At 36.7% G+C, this 21396-nt stretch overlaps 1 protein-coding gene across 1 annotated transcript in view; it reads right to left on the reverse strand.

Moving 5' to 3' along the window:
• The window catches only part of LOC126818389 (high affinity cAMP-specific and IBMX-insensitive 3',5'-cyclic phosphodiesterase 8B), a 137973-nt gene extending 128577 nt beyond the window's left edge, over positions 1–9396 (reverse strand). The window contains exons 1-2 of the mRNA XM_050545785.2: positions 9265–9396; positions 3574–4269 (exon numbers count right to left, since the gene is read on the reverse strand). Coding sequence (XP_050401742.1) covers positions 3574–3606 — 33 coding nt within the window. The 5' untranslated portion in view covers positions 3607–4269; positions 9265–9396. The remainder of the gene's footprint in view (positions 1–3573; positions 4270–9264) is intronic.
• Between the last annotated feature and the right edge of the window lie 12000 nt (positions 9397–21396).

The following is a 21396-nucleotide window of genomic DNA, read 5'->3' on the forward strand; positions in this document are numbered from 1 at the left end:
ATCCATACTCAAGTTACATAGGGTCATATTTTTGACATAATGTGTTCGATCTGTATAAATATTTATCATAAGCAACATGGTGATCATACGACGACACGCAGATCAATCGCAAAGCATGTTTGTGAGTACGTTAACACAATATTTCGATCGACAGCGATGGCAGAGCGATAAGAACTGATCGGTTATCTATTTGCAAAATCATAAAACATGTGTGGGTTTTCTGTATATTTCAAGTACAAATTGATTAGTTTTCCAATCAGACATGTTGATCACCGTTACATCACTTTAACATCAAGCCACGCATTTCACCTTTACAACTTGAAATAGACCTTGCATTGAAAAATTAAACATAAAAACCACTTTAGTTGAAATTACTATACATGTACATGCAGTGTATCTTGATTAAACATGTCCCAAATGGGTAAATTGTATTGAAATGGTTCAGATAACATGTTTCAGTGTTTCACTACTGCAATTTGTTCCAACATTTAACTCCTACATTTTCCGGTTCAGTTTCAACAAAAGTATTGATATTTCAAGATGAGGTTTTAAAATATAGTAACTGCATGTAAATGTGCACACTAACTATAAGTCCCTACATGTCACATAAAGGTTAAATGTACACTGTTAAAATTATATGTATATTTACAGTTATAACTATAGTAAAAATACAGTGCAGGATTTGTCAAATCACATGGTTTGTTAACTTACATTTAAAACGATTTCGATGCATATGAATACAAGACTTATGTAAAATTACATCAAATTTAATGTAGTAATACAACCATAATATGTTAGTTTACATTATATGAGCTGTATATTAACAGAAATGCCGTTTGAAGTATTATTTTTACAAAAAATTGTAAATGTCGTTGCATATGGATAAAAGGCTTATGTAAAATTACATCAAATTTAATGTAGTAATACAACCATATGTTAGTTTACATTATATGAGCTGTATATTAATAGAAATGCCGTTTAAAGTATTAATTTTACAGAAAATTGTAAATTGTAAATGTACTGTCAAATAGTGATCACATCGGTTATTCCCCCTTTGACCACACATCGAATTTTGTGAAAAATATTGACTGTTCTGTTAGTCACTTTAGTCCATTTGAGAGAAATAGGTTATTCAAAATCTGAATGCACCGAACTGGCTAATAAAGACATGCATATGCCATACATTGAGTTGTGTGGGGCATTTTGCTTGGACGGTGTCATGCCACCTACTCTTCTATTGTAAGGAGCAGAACAGTAGCACATTAAAGCCCATTTCATTTAATTTCTTTATTGTCTGCGATATCACCTCGGTGGAAGCGGACGTAAAATACAACTAACTCACACAATTTCTTTACATTATAGAATGTTGTGTTACGAGCTCGGCTGAAAGTTCTGCAAAACTTTTTGTGTTCGCCAGGATAGAAAATAGGACTAATTAGCCAAGCGGGGACAAACACATTCCTTTTAGTAATGTTTCCATGGCAAATTACATAATATATAATTCTACAATAGTTATGAGGTATTTATACATAAACTCTGTCAAAATACACAATATTCTTTTGTATTAAATGTTATTGTAAAAATTTATGTACATTAACATCATGATAATTTTACATAATATACTCCATTTACAGATATGTAATTTTACCTTGGATGTATAATAGCTAGAGGTAAAGATACATTACAGACTGTGAAATAACATGCAATGTTAAAATACAGTTAAAACGATGGCAATATTTCTGCCAGTTAAAAAAGGGTAAAAATACATAATAATATATAATAATTTTAACAGTGTAAAGTTTAAAGTTATACGCAATCAAAAGTAATTAAGCATTTCGAGAAATGACCGCCTTTGCCACTCGAGAATGACAAATCGGACTCTAGACTAGAAATCATTTTGCAAATCAGAAATGTGTGTCAGAGGGCCCCGAAGGACGGAAGCACGCTAAAGTTAGTATAGATTCCATTACACGTTGATATTAAAGGACAATATTGGTGCCAGTCATTATCACATATGTGATAGAGCTGGTTAAACACATTCCAAATATAATTTTAACACAGAGATCATTGCTACGATAGCTGAGTAATACAGGTTTCCCGAATCGGAAGTGACGAACGCCAAAGGAAAACACAAGTCATACCTCTATATAACTGACTGATGTGACGAATGATAACAGATACACGGCCGAATTTCTGCTCACTAATAATTCCTTCCAAGACCAAAAGTTGTTGTGTGAGACTGTGAGAGGATATCTGACAATTCATAAAAAGAATTGACTGTCACTAGATAAGAGAACACGAAAGAAAAACAGAAAAAGTCCGTGCATTACCATGTTTTTATAAAGTTTAGAATGAATATAAACAAGGGAATGTACGGACTTTTTCTATTTTTCACGTGTTCTCTTATCTAATGACATTCAATTACTTTATTGAATTGTCAGGTATCCTCTTACAGTCCCATATAGCAACTTTTGGTCTTGGAAGGAATTATTAGTGAGCAGAAATTCGGCCGTGTATCTGTTATCACTCGTCACATCAGTCAGTTATATAGAGGTATGACTCGTGTTTTCCTTTGGCGTTCGTCACTTCCGATTCAGGAAACTTGTATTACTCAGCTATCGTAGCAATGATCTCCGTGTTAACATTATATTTGGAATGTGTTTAACCAGCTCTATCATATATGTGATAATGACTGGCACCAATATTGTCCTTTAAGGGGAATGAGGAAGAGGACTGACTTGCGAGTGAAGGACTCGAGGGACACAGCAACATTCCGAAACCTTAAGCTACATCATTTCTGATTTCAACCGTGTGGTTAGAAGACAGATCAGTGCAATATGGGACTTAAACCTAGTTTAAACCTAGCTGGATGACAAGATCTACACGACGTCAACGATCAGTCATCCCAGAAGAGATATAATATGTAAACTATAGGGATGAAAGAACGTACCAAATCATTATATGCAAATGCGGAGAAGAATGTGCCACCAGACATGTGCTAGTGGACTGAGATATACAGGGAAGAGAGGAATCGCAACCTACTCTTGCCTAAATGTGTCCTTCAGTATCAGACATCCGAACTGATAAACAGGCGCAATTTACCACTTCTCTCAATGCTTGTCTGCGATATCATTACCATGCAAACAGACGTTAAACACCAACCAGTGAGTCAGCCATATTTGAATAGGATATTAATAATGCTTGGATTAATTTTGGGGACTTGCATTCCACTATTTGAGTATTATCGACAAATAAAAAATAATATAAAACGGCTTACTCTTTTGAAAATTGTATTTCTTAGCAAATAAATCGATTAGGGTTATTCAGAATGGGATTTCATAAGAGTTTTTTTAGGATAGAAGATCTAAGACCTTTATTTGATTTTTGTCACCAATTGATGATAGATGATCTTCTGTTCAAGCATAGCGATTTACTTCTTGTCAAAAAGTCAACAATACTGTGAATTATTGATAAGCTATGTGCGTCATTATTTGAGGGGACCTGAGACACAGGAATATGTCATGTATGCCAGGCAATAGTATACAAGTATAAGTTATGGTGTAGTTTTCTTACCTGAGCGTCACGTAATCCGTTCATTTTCTGCATCTTGATCCAATAATAGTGAAAACTCCTTAGAAATATTAATGAAACGTGGAAAGATTCGCACAAAGTTTCAACAAAATAACGTTAACTCCGAACACAATTAGCTTTACAACGTTAAAACTGGGTACAAAATATTTAACGTTAAAACTGAGCACAAAATATTTAACGTTATAACTTAAAATAATTAGTATCGTTTTGACGGTCTGAACAAAAGACAGGACTTAAAAACGAGCACAATTTATAACAAAAAATACATATACACCCACACCGCTGATTTGTTTCTGTCTTTTGTTTCTGTTCAAATGTCAAAAATTCATACCAAAAGATCTATCATATTGCAAATGCTTGACACCTTTGGTTATTTATAATGCCTCTGCCAGCTCACTGATCAATTAAAGCATATAGATTCCTGATTACGGCACACTAAGCACATAATACGCAAACCATGGTCTAGTCGATATCTCATAGCATCAGAAATAGCCTCATAACTAGGGTACTCAGATATATCCATTTTGAAATGACGTCATCGTGACGCCATTACGTTTTAACCGTATTCTGTGTGTACGCGATCCGAGTGTTTAATAAATATAAAATAAAGATTATCACTCAGGTCTGTTAAGTTGAACTCCTCATTTCGTATTACTGCTGCGCTAAACCAACACCGCCCTATAAAAGACAAAAATTAGATTAATATAGGAAATATCAATCTATCAAAAGAAAAGTTTATTCTCTATTCGTGACGCAAGACGCGTAAATACATGGTTTATACATTAAATATGTATTACAAAGAAAAAAACAAACACCATATAGAATACCTTTAAGCTAACAGGATAAAAGTATTCAATTAAGTATACATTTATTTCTCTTACCTTCCTTATTATTAATGAAGTGAAAATGACGTAGTGTATAGGTAAAATAGAAGACGTTGCACTCCGTCAGCTTTAGGCTATAGAACATAATGAAATATGTGCTATACAAACAAGCTTTATATTTATAATTAAATTCTAGACATGAAATATACATATATGATAAATACAGGTGTATATATACGCCTACAAGAAACTGTTTTACCACTAGATTTAAAGTTTGTGTTAAAAGAAATTAAATGAAATGGGGTTTAACGTCCTACTGTTCTGCTCCTAACCTGGGCTAATGAAGACGGGCATACGCCATACAGTGTGCTGTGAGGGAAATTTTGCCCGGGCAGCGGTGCTACGGCCTATCTTATATCGAATTCCAACTGCCAAGGGATCTTTTACGTGCACGCCAATGTGTACACGGGACCTCGGTTTTTCGTCCCATCCGAACGACTAGACAGCTGTCCTTGTCAGGCCCTCCATCCTGCATCACTGACAAGGGGAAATCACGTCGGAAAATCTGAATGAACTTTCTCGGCCAATGCAGGGATCGAACACCCGACCTCCAGGCTAGCGAGCCAGCGTCTTACCCACTTAGCCACTTGATCCCTCTTGTGTTAAAAGTCATCTAAAGCCACTCCGTTTATGCGCCATGGAATAATGATCTTTAGAGGACAAGGGGGTTGGGTGGCTTTAGATCATAAGGTCTGTCATTGAGCCAAGTGGCATGGTTTCGATCCCCTACTTGTAAGTGTGGAGAAGTAGGGTCGACTGCCTAACCTCGTGGGTTTTCTTCGGTTTCTTCGGCTTTCTCTCACTGCAAGCGAGTTATTGAATGAACATTTACCTAGTTTGAATAGAATTCGCACTAAACCCTCTACATTTTAATCGTTCGGATGGGACGAAAAGCCGAGGTCCCGTGTACACGTTGATGTGTACGTTAAAGAACCCTTGGCAATTGGAATTCGATGAAAAGTAGGCGGAAATACTGCTATGCGGGCAAAATACCCCTCATAGCACACTGCATAGCGTATGCCCGGTTGAAAAGTATACAATTAAACACCATTTCAATTCAAAATTTACAAATTTCCATGTGCAGCATATCAAAATATGCAGTTTCGGAGATCAGCTCATATTTTTAGAGCGTAAGAAAAGGTGAAGGGAGTATTCTGATTCTCGGATCCTTTTTCGCCTTGGGGTGGTTTTGGTTTCAATATGATGCTGGTTTACTGCTATGTCCAACTAAAGAAATCCCCGTCCTATTCACATTCGGTGTCCATTGTTTCAGCTTCAACCCAAGTCTGATACTGGATCGTTTCCAAGGCAGATTGGGCGTATAAAAAGATTAACATGCGTTTCATCTACAGATCTTGAATTCAGACACGCATCATCCAGATATTACAGAATTCATCATTAAATAAATCTGATAAACAATTTAATATAAACAGGCTTGGCTTGCTTTCTATAATATTCCATTTCCCACTATACAGCATTTATGAAAGGTAAACTCTTCAAAACCAAACCAAATATTACTTTGACTCCCAGATTATCCCAGGTTCAGTCGTGGGTGTCGTGTGCGAGGAAGGGAATGTTTTCACTATACAAAACACCTGATACCACCTCCCGTGAGCTTTTCGTTTTTCGTTGTGCTTTTGTATTTAACAGGTGAATAGATGAGAAAACATCTGACTTATCAGCCAACTTTCTAACACCAGTACTCACTCCATAAAGTCTCAGTAACTAGAGCCAATGTTTACAATTTGCTTTTGTCATAATAACGAAGCATTCATCCACAGTGGCAAAGTCGTCGGAGCAGTTCACAGGGGTTGCCGCTGAAAATCATTAGTGTAGAAATTTAAAGTCAATCGGATGATAACATTAGCCTCTAGGTGTTTCAAAGTTATAGTTATTTTCTGAAACGTCAGTTAAAATTGAAGTTGCTAGACTAAATATGGCGCAACTTCATATAAATCAAAAACAATGTTTCCCAGAAACATGCATTACAATTCCGTAAAAGTTTATTTCTATCATAAGCAGGGTATCCAGAAGCATTTTCACTTCGATGGGTTTACTGGAACTTGAAAGGTGTTCTTTTCAAGTCAATGAAATCGATTCTGCCTACCTCATCATCAAACAGGTGTTAAAGACCGGCCTATTATCCTAATAACCTCCTTCTCTCAAACACTCTACTCCTTAATATAAACAACAGCTTTAATACAGTTTGGCGTTTATTATAGTGGGCGACAGACTATTTTAGATTTTTAACACAATTCTTCACACTTTTTGCGCTATAAATCAATCATAAAGTGCATACTGGCTATAACAGTCACTTTGATACATGAACTATCTAGGCAAAACAGACATTTTTATTCAGCCACTAGACTTTTAATAGTAAGCCATGAAAGCATTACAATTTTTGGCATTTTTTCTTGCTGTTCTAATGAAAGGAGTTCTAAAGCACTATTGTTCAAAGTGGGGCGATCTAATAATCTAAGAAGACGACGATGAAAAAGTGGCCAATTGGATTGGGGTGGGACTCGATGAAGAATAGGGGCATGAGAACGAATAAAATTTCTTATTGGAAATAAAAGCAATGCAGCTCAGTGGTAAAAAGGAAAAGAAAGTCGATATCACTGAGTAAAATTGTGAGTGTATACAATTCATTACAGTTTATGTGTTTCAATCTAATTTTTAAAAAGTTCTTTACACCACTGATGCGTTTCTTGCTTTTATCGTTGTTTTGGTATGTACCAGTCACATCCAGTGGATTCAATTTCTATAGAGGGGAAATTAATAAATACTTCACCGATCTGAAACATTGGAAGCCATCGTTCTAAAGAAGAACATCGTAATGGTATCGGTATTTTGAAGTAGTCTGAATGTATATTCTGAGGAGATTTTCTGAGTTTAAGCTAACAAATATTGAGCCGTCCGGATAAGATCACCTGAATTGCTTACAGGTGTTAAGTAATGGATTTTACCCCCATTTGTTATATGTTTGTCAAGATAGATGAGACAATCCAGTGTTTTTGTTTAAAACTTAAAAAGTGTAATAGACACGCTGTTGTTCGTGGGGTTTAACGTCGCTACCATGGGGGGGGGGGGCAGACAAGTTATTTTTTTTTATTATTATTATCTTAGCGTACGCGCAGGGGTCTTTCCCGTTGGAGGTCTCATTCCGTTCTACTCCACTAACCCCTGGGTTAATGTTTTCAAGTTGTCTGCCCTTGATGATTGAACTATTTCTATCGACCAATCACATAAATCGTTAATTGCAAAGGAAGTTGGCAAAAAGAAGTAACTCTCATCGGGTAAGGTACTGTAAGCAAAACGAAAATGCTCCCCTTCAAGAGACAAGGTTAGCAATTAGCCGGAAGGTAGCCTAAAAGAGAGAAGTCCAAATCATACTAAACGCGTATTTATTAATAACAAATTACAATTATTATATAATATATTAATGAAGACCGGACGTTTATATGTAGGTTCGAGAGTTTTACTGAGAATCAAATTGCCAAGTATAAGTTCAGTAATAATAAACATAACAGAAAAAAACATTTCAGACAAAGTAATAATAATAACAAAAGTCAAACATATAGATGTTATATTTGAAATCAGCGACACATACTACAGATTTTGATAATACAATTAAATATAAATGAATTAGAAATATATACATTATTTACATAAATCATTCAGTAAATGGACATGAATATGGTTATCTACCCTTATAAAACGAACGCGAAACAACTAGTTTGTAAACTAGGCCAGGGGGAAATAATTTGAAATCGTGGAAGCCCGATGGATTGACCCAGGGTATAGTGGAGTAGAACGGAATGAGAACACTGGGGATACCGAGGATGAGAGGAGGCCGGCCTGCTAGATCTCGAAACACGACAACAGACCCTAGGCTACCCCAACCCCTCGTATAGACACGTTCTATCTAGACACAATTATAGCACAATGTGAGAAAACTAGTTGCGAACTAAACTTGAAGTTTTACCTTTCATTCAGCATTATAACCAGTTTTTTTTATCACTTAAATATATCCAGAATGTTTCCTTTACAAATGTACAGCACTACTGTAAAATTTGTGGATATTCAAGCTTTTTCATTTACATAATGTAATAAAAAAAAAATCCAACAGCATAAGTGATAAACACGTCCATGTCGTGTAGATACATCCATGAATGCAAAAATATCGACACATTTTAGGTATACTTGGATAAAACAGAGCTTTATACTTACATTAGTTGAAGAAATCATAACCTAATATGACGGCAACAAATATTACTAGAGTTACGTACACGCTCCGTCGCTCTATACTATATATTGAATCACGAAACCAATTGATTTAGAAACGTACCTAATACCTACATAATGAAATTCTACTGATGCAATACAATAAGCACCGTTTATAGTTATGACAGATGTCAATCAAAAACATTATCAAATTGTGTATTACAAATGAAAGCATATAAAAGTAATATTTTTGAAAGCATTAGGTATATTCATACAGTAATATAACACGGTCATGTACTTACATATTAAACATAATTAAAGCTTATACATACATAAGTATATAAGGTATATTAAAAACTTTGATTTGACAGGTGTAGTCACGTAAATAAAGGGTAGGCTTATAATAGCAGATTTGAACACTTATAAGTAAATATTCAAGTAACCTATACTGGATATATAGTTGGACACATTTAGGAAGTTTATAAACACGCCTGTCTGCTTGAAAATGTGACGTATGTATTAACAAATGATAAAGATGAAAATTTATTTAAGTAATCATACATACCTGTGTTCACCGCAACGTATAATCCAACCACAAGTTTACAATTTGAATATATATCAAATATTGGCCCCGTTTTACCCTATATAGATGTAAAACTGTCAGTTTAAGCCGACTGATGTGTCATTTAAACTTAACTGCTCTTATTGGCACACAATATAACACGATACGTGCAGCTATCAGTCACAGTGCGTTATAGGACAGTATTATCTACCTCTATTAGTATGCAACGAATCAAGTCCACCGACCCGTTTTCTACTGAATAGAGAGACACTGTTACAAAACTTCCTTGACGTATACCGTTTTCTCACTGGTAAGCGTTTGAACGGGTTTATCTAGTAGTGGCTTGGCCTGGACTATTCTATCTTATCTGTATCTGATTCGAGCACAGGGTCTTCACTATATGGTTATTGATTACGGGAAGGGAAATATACAGGTAAATTACACGGTGTCTACCTGTAAATATAGTGACCCCTTCCACACTCAAAGTTAATACTTACTACTACTAATAGACGTTACTTGTTCCTATATCTATACATACATTATTATCTCGTCAAAATGAGATATTATATACAAAATCATATAAACCTGTTTGCGAAATGCGATGGGATTTAACGTGCTTTTTTCTACACCTACTGGCCTAATGCAGTGTGCTGCGGTCTACTCATATATTGAATTTCAACGGTCCAGGTTTCTTTTACGTACACGGGACCTTAGTTTTTCGTACCCTCCAAAATACTAGAAACTGTTCCTTGCCAGGTCCTCTGTCCTGCAGCACTGATAAGGGAAAACCACGCTGGAAAATCCTGGCGAATTTTCTCGGATCGAAACCCGGACCTCCAGGTTACTGAGTCAGCGCCCTACCCACTGAGCCACCGTGGCTCCAGTATGGTAAGCAACCCAATCAGGTACATTCTCTGTTTCTGTTAATGTCTTACTTTCCTGATAATCAACACGGGCATACCCGGTGCAGTGTGCCCTGATAGTGATAGGCACGCTACTCTAATGATCAATGGTGTACACGGGACCTCGACTGCCCGCCCCATCCGCACGACCAGATGCTTTTCTTTGGCAGATACTTCATCCTCCACCACTGACAAAGGGAAGCAGGACTTAAAAATCACTAGGAACATGGGACCTCCTGGTTAGTGAGTCGGCGTCAGAATCAACAAACCATCTCGGCTTCCTGCATACCCGTACAAGTCGTGGGAGGCGGTCTTTAGCCATCCGGAGTCGGGCAAAACAAATATTGTCGGGCGATCATCAAACGATAATTATTATTTAGGTGTGATGAGAAATAATACACTATGACATCAGTCAGTGTAAACATTTGAGTTCTCAGCGAAGTTCACTGATTGTTCGGGCAATAATAATGATTTCATACATATTTCAAATACCTACCTTACATCAACTGATAATGAATCAATTTTTTAATTCACTAAATAACCTGTCTTAAAATGATATGTTATCGACTGTTGTAGACAGAATGACCCTGTGTACGTCAGTTACTGGATAGGTGACAAACTCGGGGTATTGTCACCAGCCAAGTAGTATACATCCTTTAAACGTATCATTAAGTTGAAATGTTTTCAGGAAAATATGGGGTTGATGATCTCGTCACAAACAGATTAAGGTCCGTTTTAGATCGTGGTTACTGGTATTTTGCCAGAACAGCTGAGTTAAACCCCATTTTCAGCACATTTGGATTGTCATTGTGTCTTGTTTACGTACATCACTGGCGACCTCGGATTTTCCTACCAATCGAATAGTTTATTTTGTTTTCCACGCATTTAGATATACGTTTGGATGTGGGTCTTTAAACGACGATTGCAGATCAGGTCTCCTGGATTACTATTCCATACCAAGCATGACATGAAGGGGGGACTGTTTGGTTCAGCACCGCAACCACACCTCAAAACTGCCTCCTATACTACGGAATCCTTGGATTACTGTTCCATACCAAATTGCTATGTGGAACAGTGTGGTTTCATATAACACATTCGCCAATACTAGCAATCACCGGGGGCGTGAATAATTTTAAATTTACAGAATAATACCAGCACAACGTATTGTTTTTATATACATAACAAAATTCAATTCTTCTTTTGTGCGGTAACTTCAGTGTGTGACCCTAAACCTCATTTTCATAAATGTATAGCACACATTGCCACTTTAAGTAAGAGTTTAATATATATAAATATAAAGAGTAATCAATACACAAGGGTTTTATTATAGAAAACAGACATGTTATGACAAGGCGATATTAAAACACCACTTTCATAAAACACACGAATCAATAAAAACAATATTAACACTTAGTTTTACGTAAGCTACCTGCGTTGGTTCCAAACCATAATATTGCCACTTAAAGGATACACAAGATCTGCGATCGAACAAAAACTGCTATTTCAGTTTCAGACCACGCGTTTCTACTTCGTCCAGTTTCCTCTTACATTATTTATAATACTCAGTAGACTTTGTGAATTAGAGATATTATTATGTGGGGGCTCAAATTTCTAATAGTAAAAAGTTCAGCACAGGTCCGTAGCCAATCCAAAAATGTTGTGGGGAACGGGGCCGGAGCAAAGGCTTCTGGGGGCGGGGTATGGGCTTCTGTGTGCGCCGATGTACCTATATTTGAAGGTCCACGCCGAACGACACCATGGACGCGTTTACGTGTGTAATACTATAAGGTTTATTTTAGCTTTAAGAAAGGTGTTCTGTTTAATATAGAAATTCGTTACCTACATGATGTGTGACGAAAACGAGGGTAATGAAGTAGCTTGCATTATTCTACTACTATCTTAGACTAACTCGCCGACAGTTATGTCAGTATCCTTTGCTGGAAGTAGGGTAGGCCTATTATAGTCCAGTTATCTCGTGCACAGATTAGTACAATTAACTAGAATAGTGTTGACGTAAAACGGTGCCTATACGAAACACTTACCCAAAATGGTAATTGTCCCGCCCTAATAGATGACGCATTATAATATCTATATAGGAGAGATATGGTTTGATTTACCTTCAGATATCATAGAGCGGCCCGAGAAGGGAACATCGTACTCCCCGGCTTTGAGCCTATGGTGAACACATCATCCTAGCGCGAACCTTATGTAGAACTACCAAGAAGTATGGCGCTCTTGCCAAGTTTAAGCCGTCCTGGACTGGGTTAGAAAGGTATTAAACTCAGACCGTGGATATTTTAATAACTCGAAAAGTACTATCATAACTTTGTAGTTTGCTGTATGTATTTAATTATATAAACTTAGTAACACCATAAACGGTGTTCTAGAGTCAGTTAATTGGTGATTGAAATAACTGATCCAACAACGTGAAGTCGAAGAAACGCCTAGAAGAAAGTGTCACATCGTGAAGTCGAAGAAACGCCTAGAAGAAAGTGTCACATCTGTCCCCATAGTGTCACAGGGGGCTCTCCCCCAGGAAATTTTGGAAAATAGGGTTTGCATCAGAGGAGCGGAAAATGACGGATAATTTCAATTTTGAGGCTGAATTTGCGATATTGTAACATTGTAAAAATTTAGCGTGTCTATAATAATTTATGAGAAAAAAGAAAAGTTCGGAATCGGGTTGGAATGTGACTTGTTTGAATTTTAAGTGACATTGGTTGAGCGCCTCGTCAATCTCGTCGTGGGCGCCCAACCAATGTCACTCGGCTTTATGAGCACGTTTGGTCGTTGGCTTGGTATTACGTCCAATGTAAAAGGCTAGCTTCGGGCCTGTAGCATTACCGTAAGGGCCCATGTAAAACATAATCATGCAATAAAAATATGCAAATACATTCTCGCATTTCCTGTTAAATCTATAACTAACATTGGTTGCCTCTCCAAAATGGGCGTTTTCCCTTTGCATGTCGAGATCTGTTAACTTAATAATGAATGCTTGTAATATTCTTAAAACCAATCTTTCCAATTATATTAATGTCACTGCTAAGCTGACATGCCAAAAGTGAGGATGATGTCTACCGCCTCAATCCCAAAATAACTAGATGGCATTATATTAAAGGGGCATTATGTAAGATTTAGATAAAGAGCTGGCCGTTCTCACTATTATATTTCAAAAATAGATAATACCAAATGAATATATACTTTGTTTTGAGCGAAGTCATCAATGGTTCTAGTTTTGACAAGATGTGTGCATTGACCGTAACCACCGTACTGGTCATTCGAGTCTTAGCCTCGTTTCTCTACTTTTAAAATTAAACAGGCATTATGCAAGAGTTAAATCTGCCTATTGTGGGTTTTCCTTTGGGACTTAAATGTTATATAAACTATTAATTAGACATGTATTAACATGACAAGACCATAATCACGATGCCATCTGATGGGTCCGATTTTCAACAGATGTAAATCCGATCTGTGGTTCAACAGCGGTTGATGATTAACCGTAAAAGTGGATAATCGAGACTTTGTTTATTATCGTAACAACGGTAACAATGATAATCGAGGCTACAGTGTTATTAAAATGAGGATTTCTCGGCTCAGAGTGAAGAAATATAACTGACATTTTCAGCATATTAAACTATTATAGTGAGAACTGTCAGATCTTTCTGTAGTCTTCCATAATGCCGCTTTAAATCATTAAATGGCCGAACCGTTCTAATCTACTTAAAATTCGGGCCATCCGATGTCATCGAGGGTTGATTATGGTCTTGTCATGTTAATACATGTCTAATTAATAAATTATATAACATTTACGACCCAAAGAAAGGTCTGCAATAGGCAGATTTAGCTCTTACATAAGGCCTGTATAATTAATTACACATGTAACCATTGGTGAAAATAAGAAATAAGTTTTTTGTTATATGGTCCATGGTTATATCCTCCTTTTTAAGATGGAGGCGCAATTTCTTATCAATATAAACGATAGACCATGGGTTTTATATTGTTCATAAATTACTTACAAGTTACCTAATGTGATGGATACACACTAATCCACGTCATAAGAACACAGGGGTTGGGGTTGTATATACAGATTTCTTCCTGGAGATTAATGTTGATAAAGATAAAAAAAACTGCCTATTTTTTATGTGCTTCCTTTATATGTCGAGAATATGTTGGGAGTTGGGAAAAAATGCACACAATTTAGGCGTTGAGTTTTTTCAAAGGAAACTATTGATTATATTGTTGAGGTTTTTTGTTTTTTAATTTAAAAGTAGGTCTGTAAAATATGAACACTTAATTGGTTTGAAAATAACGGTGGACAAACAGCACATTGTGCCTTTAATCCCATATTTTCACAAATTAATCTTATAAGCCTTTACTGAGTTCAACTGGTTGCTGTTATTTTTGGTCATAATCATTTGAAAATTTCACAATGGCCACCAAAATCAAAGAGGGTCGTCATGTTTTACTCATATATTTAGTATAGACTATTATAACATAACAGGGCTATCATATCTGGTAATATCACTTTAAACTCCCGAATAAACCGCTCCTATACAGTAAGTATTGGAAGTATGGCTCGGGGGTCAGATATACTGCCCTGTACACGATACTTTGTGTGACATGTTATATACAAATATGGGTCACAGATGCATTCTTAAATAGTTGATTGAACAGTGTGGAATGACAATTCTCAAATTTGATAGATTCCTTGCCCGAGTTCACAATGCAGTACGTGCAAGGAAACCGCACTACACGCAAAACAAAATATAAGACAAACCCGTGGAAAAGACAATCTACACAGACATTGCAAGAAATAAACAACAGTCAACAAATGTCAATTCAAGTGCATGGATCCGGCATCATCCGAGGGACAGTCGTAAGCGTCCAAGGCTTCACTAAAAATGTAATCATGGTTGCTGGAGTTCATCAAATTTTATAAGCATCTACAGAAAAAAACAACACATAGATAGCTTCCATTTGATCTACTATCAGTTGTTTACCCTTTCTTTGTACCTTTGGCGTCATACCAGGAGTCGTACACCTCTGGCATCACTCGGTATTACCCGTATCGCAATGCACCGATCAAGAGTAAGGGTTATGCGGAGACGAAAGTGCACTTTAAAACATACCACTATATAAATATCTGAGATGACACTATAACTGACATCCATCACTGTTGTTATTCTTTAAAATGTCGAAGATCAAAGAAAAGTAAAATGTAAATTATATTCAAATTGCATTTATATACCTTTTGAAAAAAAATAAAAAATAAAACCACTCCGAAGACCTACACTGCACTGTAGCCTTTTAAACTTTTGATCAAGTTTGTAAATCATGGCAGTCATACTCTTCGTGTATTATAAGACTTCCACTTATAATAGCACCGCTTGTGTACTTTGTGGTCGTCTTCTTAATCGCAATACCCCTATTCCTTACACGGATTCTAAATGCAGAAAAGTAAACGAACCGCACCACAGATCAATGACATCAATCGATTCCAATCTCTGACGTAAATAGTTTCGATTGTTATAAAACTGAGAGGGAGTTATGCTGATGGTCATTTTTTTTTTAAAGTCCAAATTTGGAAACATCGCGGATAATTTGCAGCCTAGATAATAAGGAACGATATTAACAGTCTAAATACACGTTACGTGATGATAATACAAGCTTTAGACGAGAGAAAATAATAATAGTGCTTTTAGCAAGTCGTTATCTAATAAAATAAATAAATAATGCCAATCAAAAAGTAAAAACGCAAGAATAATGATCTAATTGTGTAAAATGGATTTAAAGCAACTACTGACTATAAGGTGTTGATGTTTCAGAGTTTTTCTCTTTCAATTAAAAGGGTAAAGTTTGGTTTGGAACGACAATGTATTGAGTTGCTAGGTGCATTCGGTACCTATCAGTCGTTATTTTGTTAAAATTGTTTACAGTTATATCTCTGTTATGTTAATGAAGACTGGCATACATAATGCAGTGTGTTATAAGGGACAATTTTGCTCTGACAGCGGTAGTTATCGAAATCCGGTGTTGACTGAGGAAGTTCTTTGAGATTTATAAGAGTAGTTACCCCAGGTCTGCAAAACGGCGAGCAGTTCTTCGGGTGGTACGGAAATATAAGGTCCTGTGTACATGTTGACAGGCACGTAAAACAAACCTTGGCATTTAGAATTCTATGATGACTAGGTGGAAACTCCGCTGTCCAGGCAAACTTTACCTCATAGCACACTGTGTGCCGTCTTCATTATCCCGATTGGTGCACCATAGGAGGACTTTAAACCCTATTTCATATGACACTAAAATAAACATACTCTCCTTTTTTTCAGTGCTATTTTCAGAATAAAGGAAATACTCGACCAGAAAAGAAGCTTTTTAATCTTTTCCCATAATAAACTATTTGTTCTCATTTTATACGCATTCAAAGGTGTTTTTCTCAACAAGCAATTAATTTCCATGTTCAGTATATATTATGCTATTATAGATTTCAACATGTACGTTGGTGCAAAAATAATTATCTTCCAACTTGCTGAGATGTCAATATGCAAGTGTCCGTGATGCTACTTTAACTGCGTTAGTGTACAAAATTCTATTAATCAGTCATTTCCCGAATCCTTTGACAGTGTATTGGAACCAGTGGCTGTTTTTTTCATCAATATGAGTAATTCAATCTGAAAGCTTCGTGTAGAATCCGCATGAAACTAAGTATCAATAAAGAATAGCGTTCTTCCAGGTTTTCGATTATGTCGGGATATGCACACAAATCGGTTAATTTGAGATTCCAGTTCGATATTCTACGACCTGTTTTACTCAGCAGTGTCTGACTTGAATGACGTAACAGGCTTATTATAAACAACAGCATTCTATTTCTGTCTATTTTGTCTTGTACAGGGTGAACAAACGCATACAGATAGGCAAGATTAATTTTTTACGGTAAAAAAGAAGGGGCGGGGGTATTCAATTTTGAATACTCGACTCTACGGAGTTGGGAAATAAAACGGGCTTAAACATCCTACTGTTCTGGTCCGACTGGGCTAATGAATACGGATATACGCCGTACTCTGTGTACTATTGGGAAATGTTTCCCGGACAACGACGCTATGACCTACGTTTATATCAAATTCCAAATGCTATCTTTTATGTGCACACTAATGTATACACGGAACCTCGGTTTTTGGTCCCATCCGAACGATTATACGTTGTCCCTTGCCAGGCTGCACCACTGACAAAGGGGAACCACACCAGAAAATCCCGATGAACTTTCTCGGCCAACGCAGGGATCCAACACGGGACCTCGAGGTTAGTGAGCCAACGTCTTACGCACTGAGCCACCGTGGCTCTACGGATTTGTTAGTTTTCAAATGTAGGGTATGATCCCGGTATTAGCCGAGAAATTTCCCCGTGATTTCCCCTTGTTAGTGGTGCATAGTGGAATTCCAGGTAAAGAAAGGTGTATAGTCGTTCGGCTGGTACTAAAAACCGAGGTCCCGTGGACAGGATGACGTGCACTTAAAAGAACCCTTCATGTTGAAATTCAATTGCCGCCGGAAAAATTTTCCTCAAAACATTATTAGCCTGGTGCAGAAATGTGGGACAATAATCCCGATTTCATTCATTAATTCATTCCTTCATTAAGACTTACGACTATACACGATCAGCAATACCCTTACGAAACAAAATCATATTGGTCGAAAGGTCGACATTTAAACCTACATTACAGTAGAAAGGATAAGACTACTATGTTACAGACAGGAGAGCCACCATGGCGTAGTGATTAAAGTGCTATCTTACTAATGTATGCTTGTCTTCATCATTGGCTCGACTGATGCATAAATAAATATAGAAATTGAAATCTCATCGTAGGAGTAATCTGAGACCCGGTTGTAATTCTTCGATAATCGATAGATATTACACATTTTCTTACAACAATGATGTCCAATTGTACAAATTAAACACCCATTTGAAGCTATGTCAACGGGCCGAATGCTTTGATCTGCCCCAGAGTAGCATGGCGGTCAGTGACGCGAAATCTCAACCAAAGTCTTACCCACTGAGGCACCACGTGGCTCCCGGAACAGTAATGCCCGAAAAAATTAGCTATCTGACTGAAATCGCGCTGAAGGCATCCAGCGCACCGTGTTTTACTGCTGTTCCGGTCTATGAGATGAATACAGAAACTAAAAAGTGGTCCAACCGAAATCCAACTGATATGGACGACCGGAATTCCGATCAATCAGACTGTTGCAGCGGGATTCACAGGCCGCATCAAACGAAAATAAACAAAAATAACTAGACCCATGTCCCAGTCAGTCATTCAGCCTGGAGCAGAGATTGATTTTTCCGCGACGGTCAGAGTACACCAGAATAATTCGGGCAGTGTCTATCATTAAAGGGACAATAACACTTGCTGGCTTGACAGCTCCAGAAAATAAAAAAAATAGCCTTATTCTAAGTGCTAGATGTGTTAGTGTCCTACCTGTTGTGTAAATTATCATTTAAATCCTATTTTACTTGTTCAGAGGGTTCAAAAATATTTTTAAATCCAAGTCACATTTGAAAAGCTTTATATCGACATTTCAAATCATTTAGTTTCATTTTTCCAATTTTTTAAATTAGGTGTGTTAAGATGAAATTTGTATCATCAATTAATTGGAATATTGTAAAATAGTACAATTTGTTGACCAGAATAAAGATTGGGACTAATTATTCAGTTACAACAAGGGTGGTATTGAGCCTTTAATGTCATCTCGACGTAATGTCAAAGGAGGGGTCAACTTCCAAAACATTCGGGCTTTATTACCCGGTACCTAAAAAAAAAAAAATCAATTTTAGTTTTGTTTTGTTGTTTATAGCCAGACTATTTTATTTGCAATTGAACTTTTCCGATTATTTTTTACTCCCACCTGGACCCACCACTGCATGTATTCATCAAACCATTTTCATTTTTATAATCTGTTAATTTAAATAGCGATACGAATGCGAATCGAATAATAGAGTGACATGTTAAGACTGGATATTCGAAAACGGGCACCTGTTGTTGCCTCCCTTTTATTGCTCAGTCACTGAAGCAGCCAACTCGGCACACCTCGGCAGTCTGCCGAGGTTTGCCGACTGGGAACCCGGCTGGAATGGGAATGTGAACGTCGAGTTGTAAACGCAGATCTTCAAGGTTTTTGTAAATATGCTTCGAAGCAGAATAATCCATCTTAGCAGGACTTATAGACTTACCAGAAATGTAGATGGATGCAAACGGTTTATCATTCCACCAAGACATATGTCACATGTAAGGTATTCTTATTGTAATCGATTCTAGATTTATCCAGGTGTGTATGTAGAAATCGAAAGTAGGGGAGTTTAAAAGTGATCACAAAGTTCCATCAGTGGTGGATCTTTTTTGCCTGACTTAATTATTTATTTAAAGTAGCTATGTCTCTAACTCAATATCATCCAAAATCTTCAACATTGAAAACACGATTTATTTGTCAAATTAAATCAACATTCATGTTGTGATCTTACCGGAAAAAGATGGGCTTTTGATATCCAATATTTAACTTTAATTTAAGACAAAATAAACATTTTACCAGTGGTACACGAATCGTGTACCATAATGCGCTTCAGCCTCAGTTGTATCAAGAGACTCGAGGGACGAGGCTAGACACATTGCACCAAATCAAACGGCGTATGTAGACTGGAATAACCAGACGCTAGAAATTTGCACTCGCTTGAGACTGCTGGCTTATTTCACCGAACATAACTGATTTGAAATTGGAGTAAAAACGGAAACCATTGAATGTAAATCAGTTTATATACATTCATATTACAGTATTATATGCGTTGCGACCCACTTTTGTCAATTTCTAGGTCCCAAATGTTAGCGATTTGGCTCCTTTAAAGTAGCTAAGTCTCTAACTCAATATCATCCAAAGTCTTTGACATTGAAAACACAAATTATTTGCCAATTTAAAGGAGCTAAATCGTTAATATTTGTGACATAGAAATTGACACTAATGGGTCGCAACGTATATAATAATGTAATATGAATGTATATAAACTGGTTTACATTCAACCGTTTCCGTTTTACTCTAATTTCAAAGCAGTTATGTTCAGCGAAATACGCCAGAAGTCTCAATCGAATGGCAATCTCTAGCGTCTGGTTATTCCATTCTACTCCGATAGTATTTATTGGGCATGCTCTCCAGAGAAGAATATGGGTCACCTCGTGGAATATGTCTTACCTCGTTCTTCCAAGTCGCTTGTTACAAATTGCACTGAAACACATTATGGTACACGATTCGTGTACCAATTGTAAAATGTTTACTTTGTCTTAAATATTGGATATCAGAAGCCCATCTTTTCCCTGTAAGATCACAACACCAATGTTGATTAAAATTGACAAATAATTTGTGTTTTCATTGTCGAAGGTTTTTGATGATATTGAGTTAGAGACTTAGCTACTTTTAAATTAACTTGTGGTCTAACCGGGAAAAGATAGACTTCTTATATTCACAATTTAAGACAAAATAAACATTTTACCATTTGTGTACCATAACGCTTAACGCCATTTGTAACAAGGGACTCGAAGAACAAGCCAAGACATATTCCACAAGCCATGTCAAACGGTGACGTCATAACAAGCGCAATAAATACTATCAGCCTAGACTGGAATAACCAGACTTTAGAGATTGCTATGACTATGAGACTTCTGGCGTATTTCGCTGAACATAACAGATCATTAATTACAGTAAAAACAGAAACGATTGAATGTAAATCAGTTTATATACATTCATAATACCTTATTCAGTCATTGTTTTTTAAGGCGAGCGATCGCTCTTGAGCACCTGCCGCTCACCTGAATGTCAACCGAGGAGAAATTTTTTTCCCTCGCCTTAAAACTGTAAATCGCTCTCCTTTACAGTCATTTGGGGTTTATTATCATTCATGAAACCAGGAATGCAGTTATTGATCTTAACCATTTCCCATTCACATAACTAATCACTCTCCTTAATATCAGATCACTCTCCTTAATTTCTAAATCACTCTTCTTAACAAAACTGGGAGAGTTTTTTGAGGGGAGTGATTTTTTTCAATTCGTTGATTGAGAGGAGATTTTTTTGGCTCTCCTCTGAAATAAAAACAGCAACATCCGCTTATTATATGCCTTGCTACCCATTTGAATCAATTTCTAGGTCCCAAATTTTAGCAATTTAGCTCCTTTAAAGAATGTATCTTTAAG

Source organism: Patella vulgata, chromosome 4, assembly GCF_932274485.2.
Source record: "Patella vulgata chromosome 4, xgPatVulg1.2, whole genome shotgun sequence".
NCBI lineage: Eukaryota > Metazoa > Mollusca > Gastropoda > Patellidae > Patella > Patella vulgata.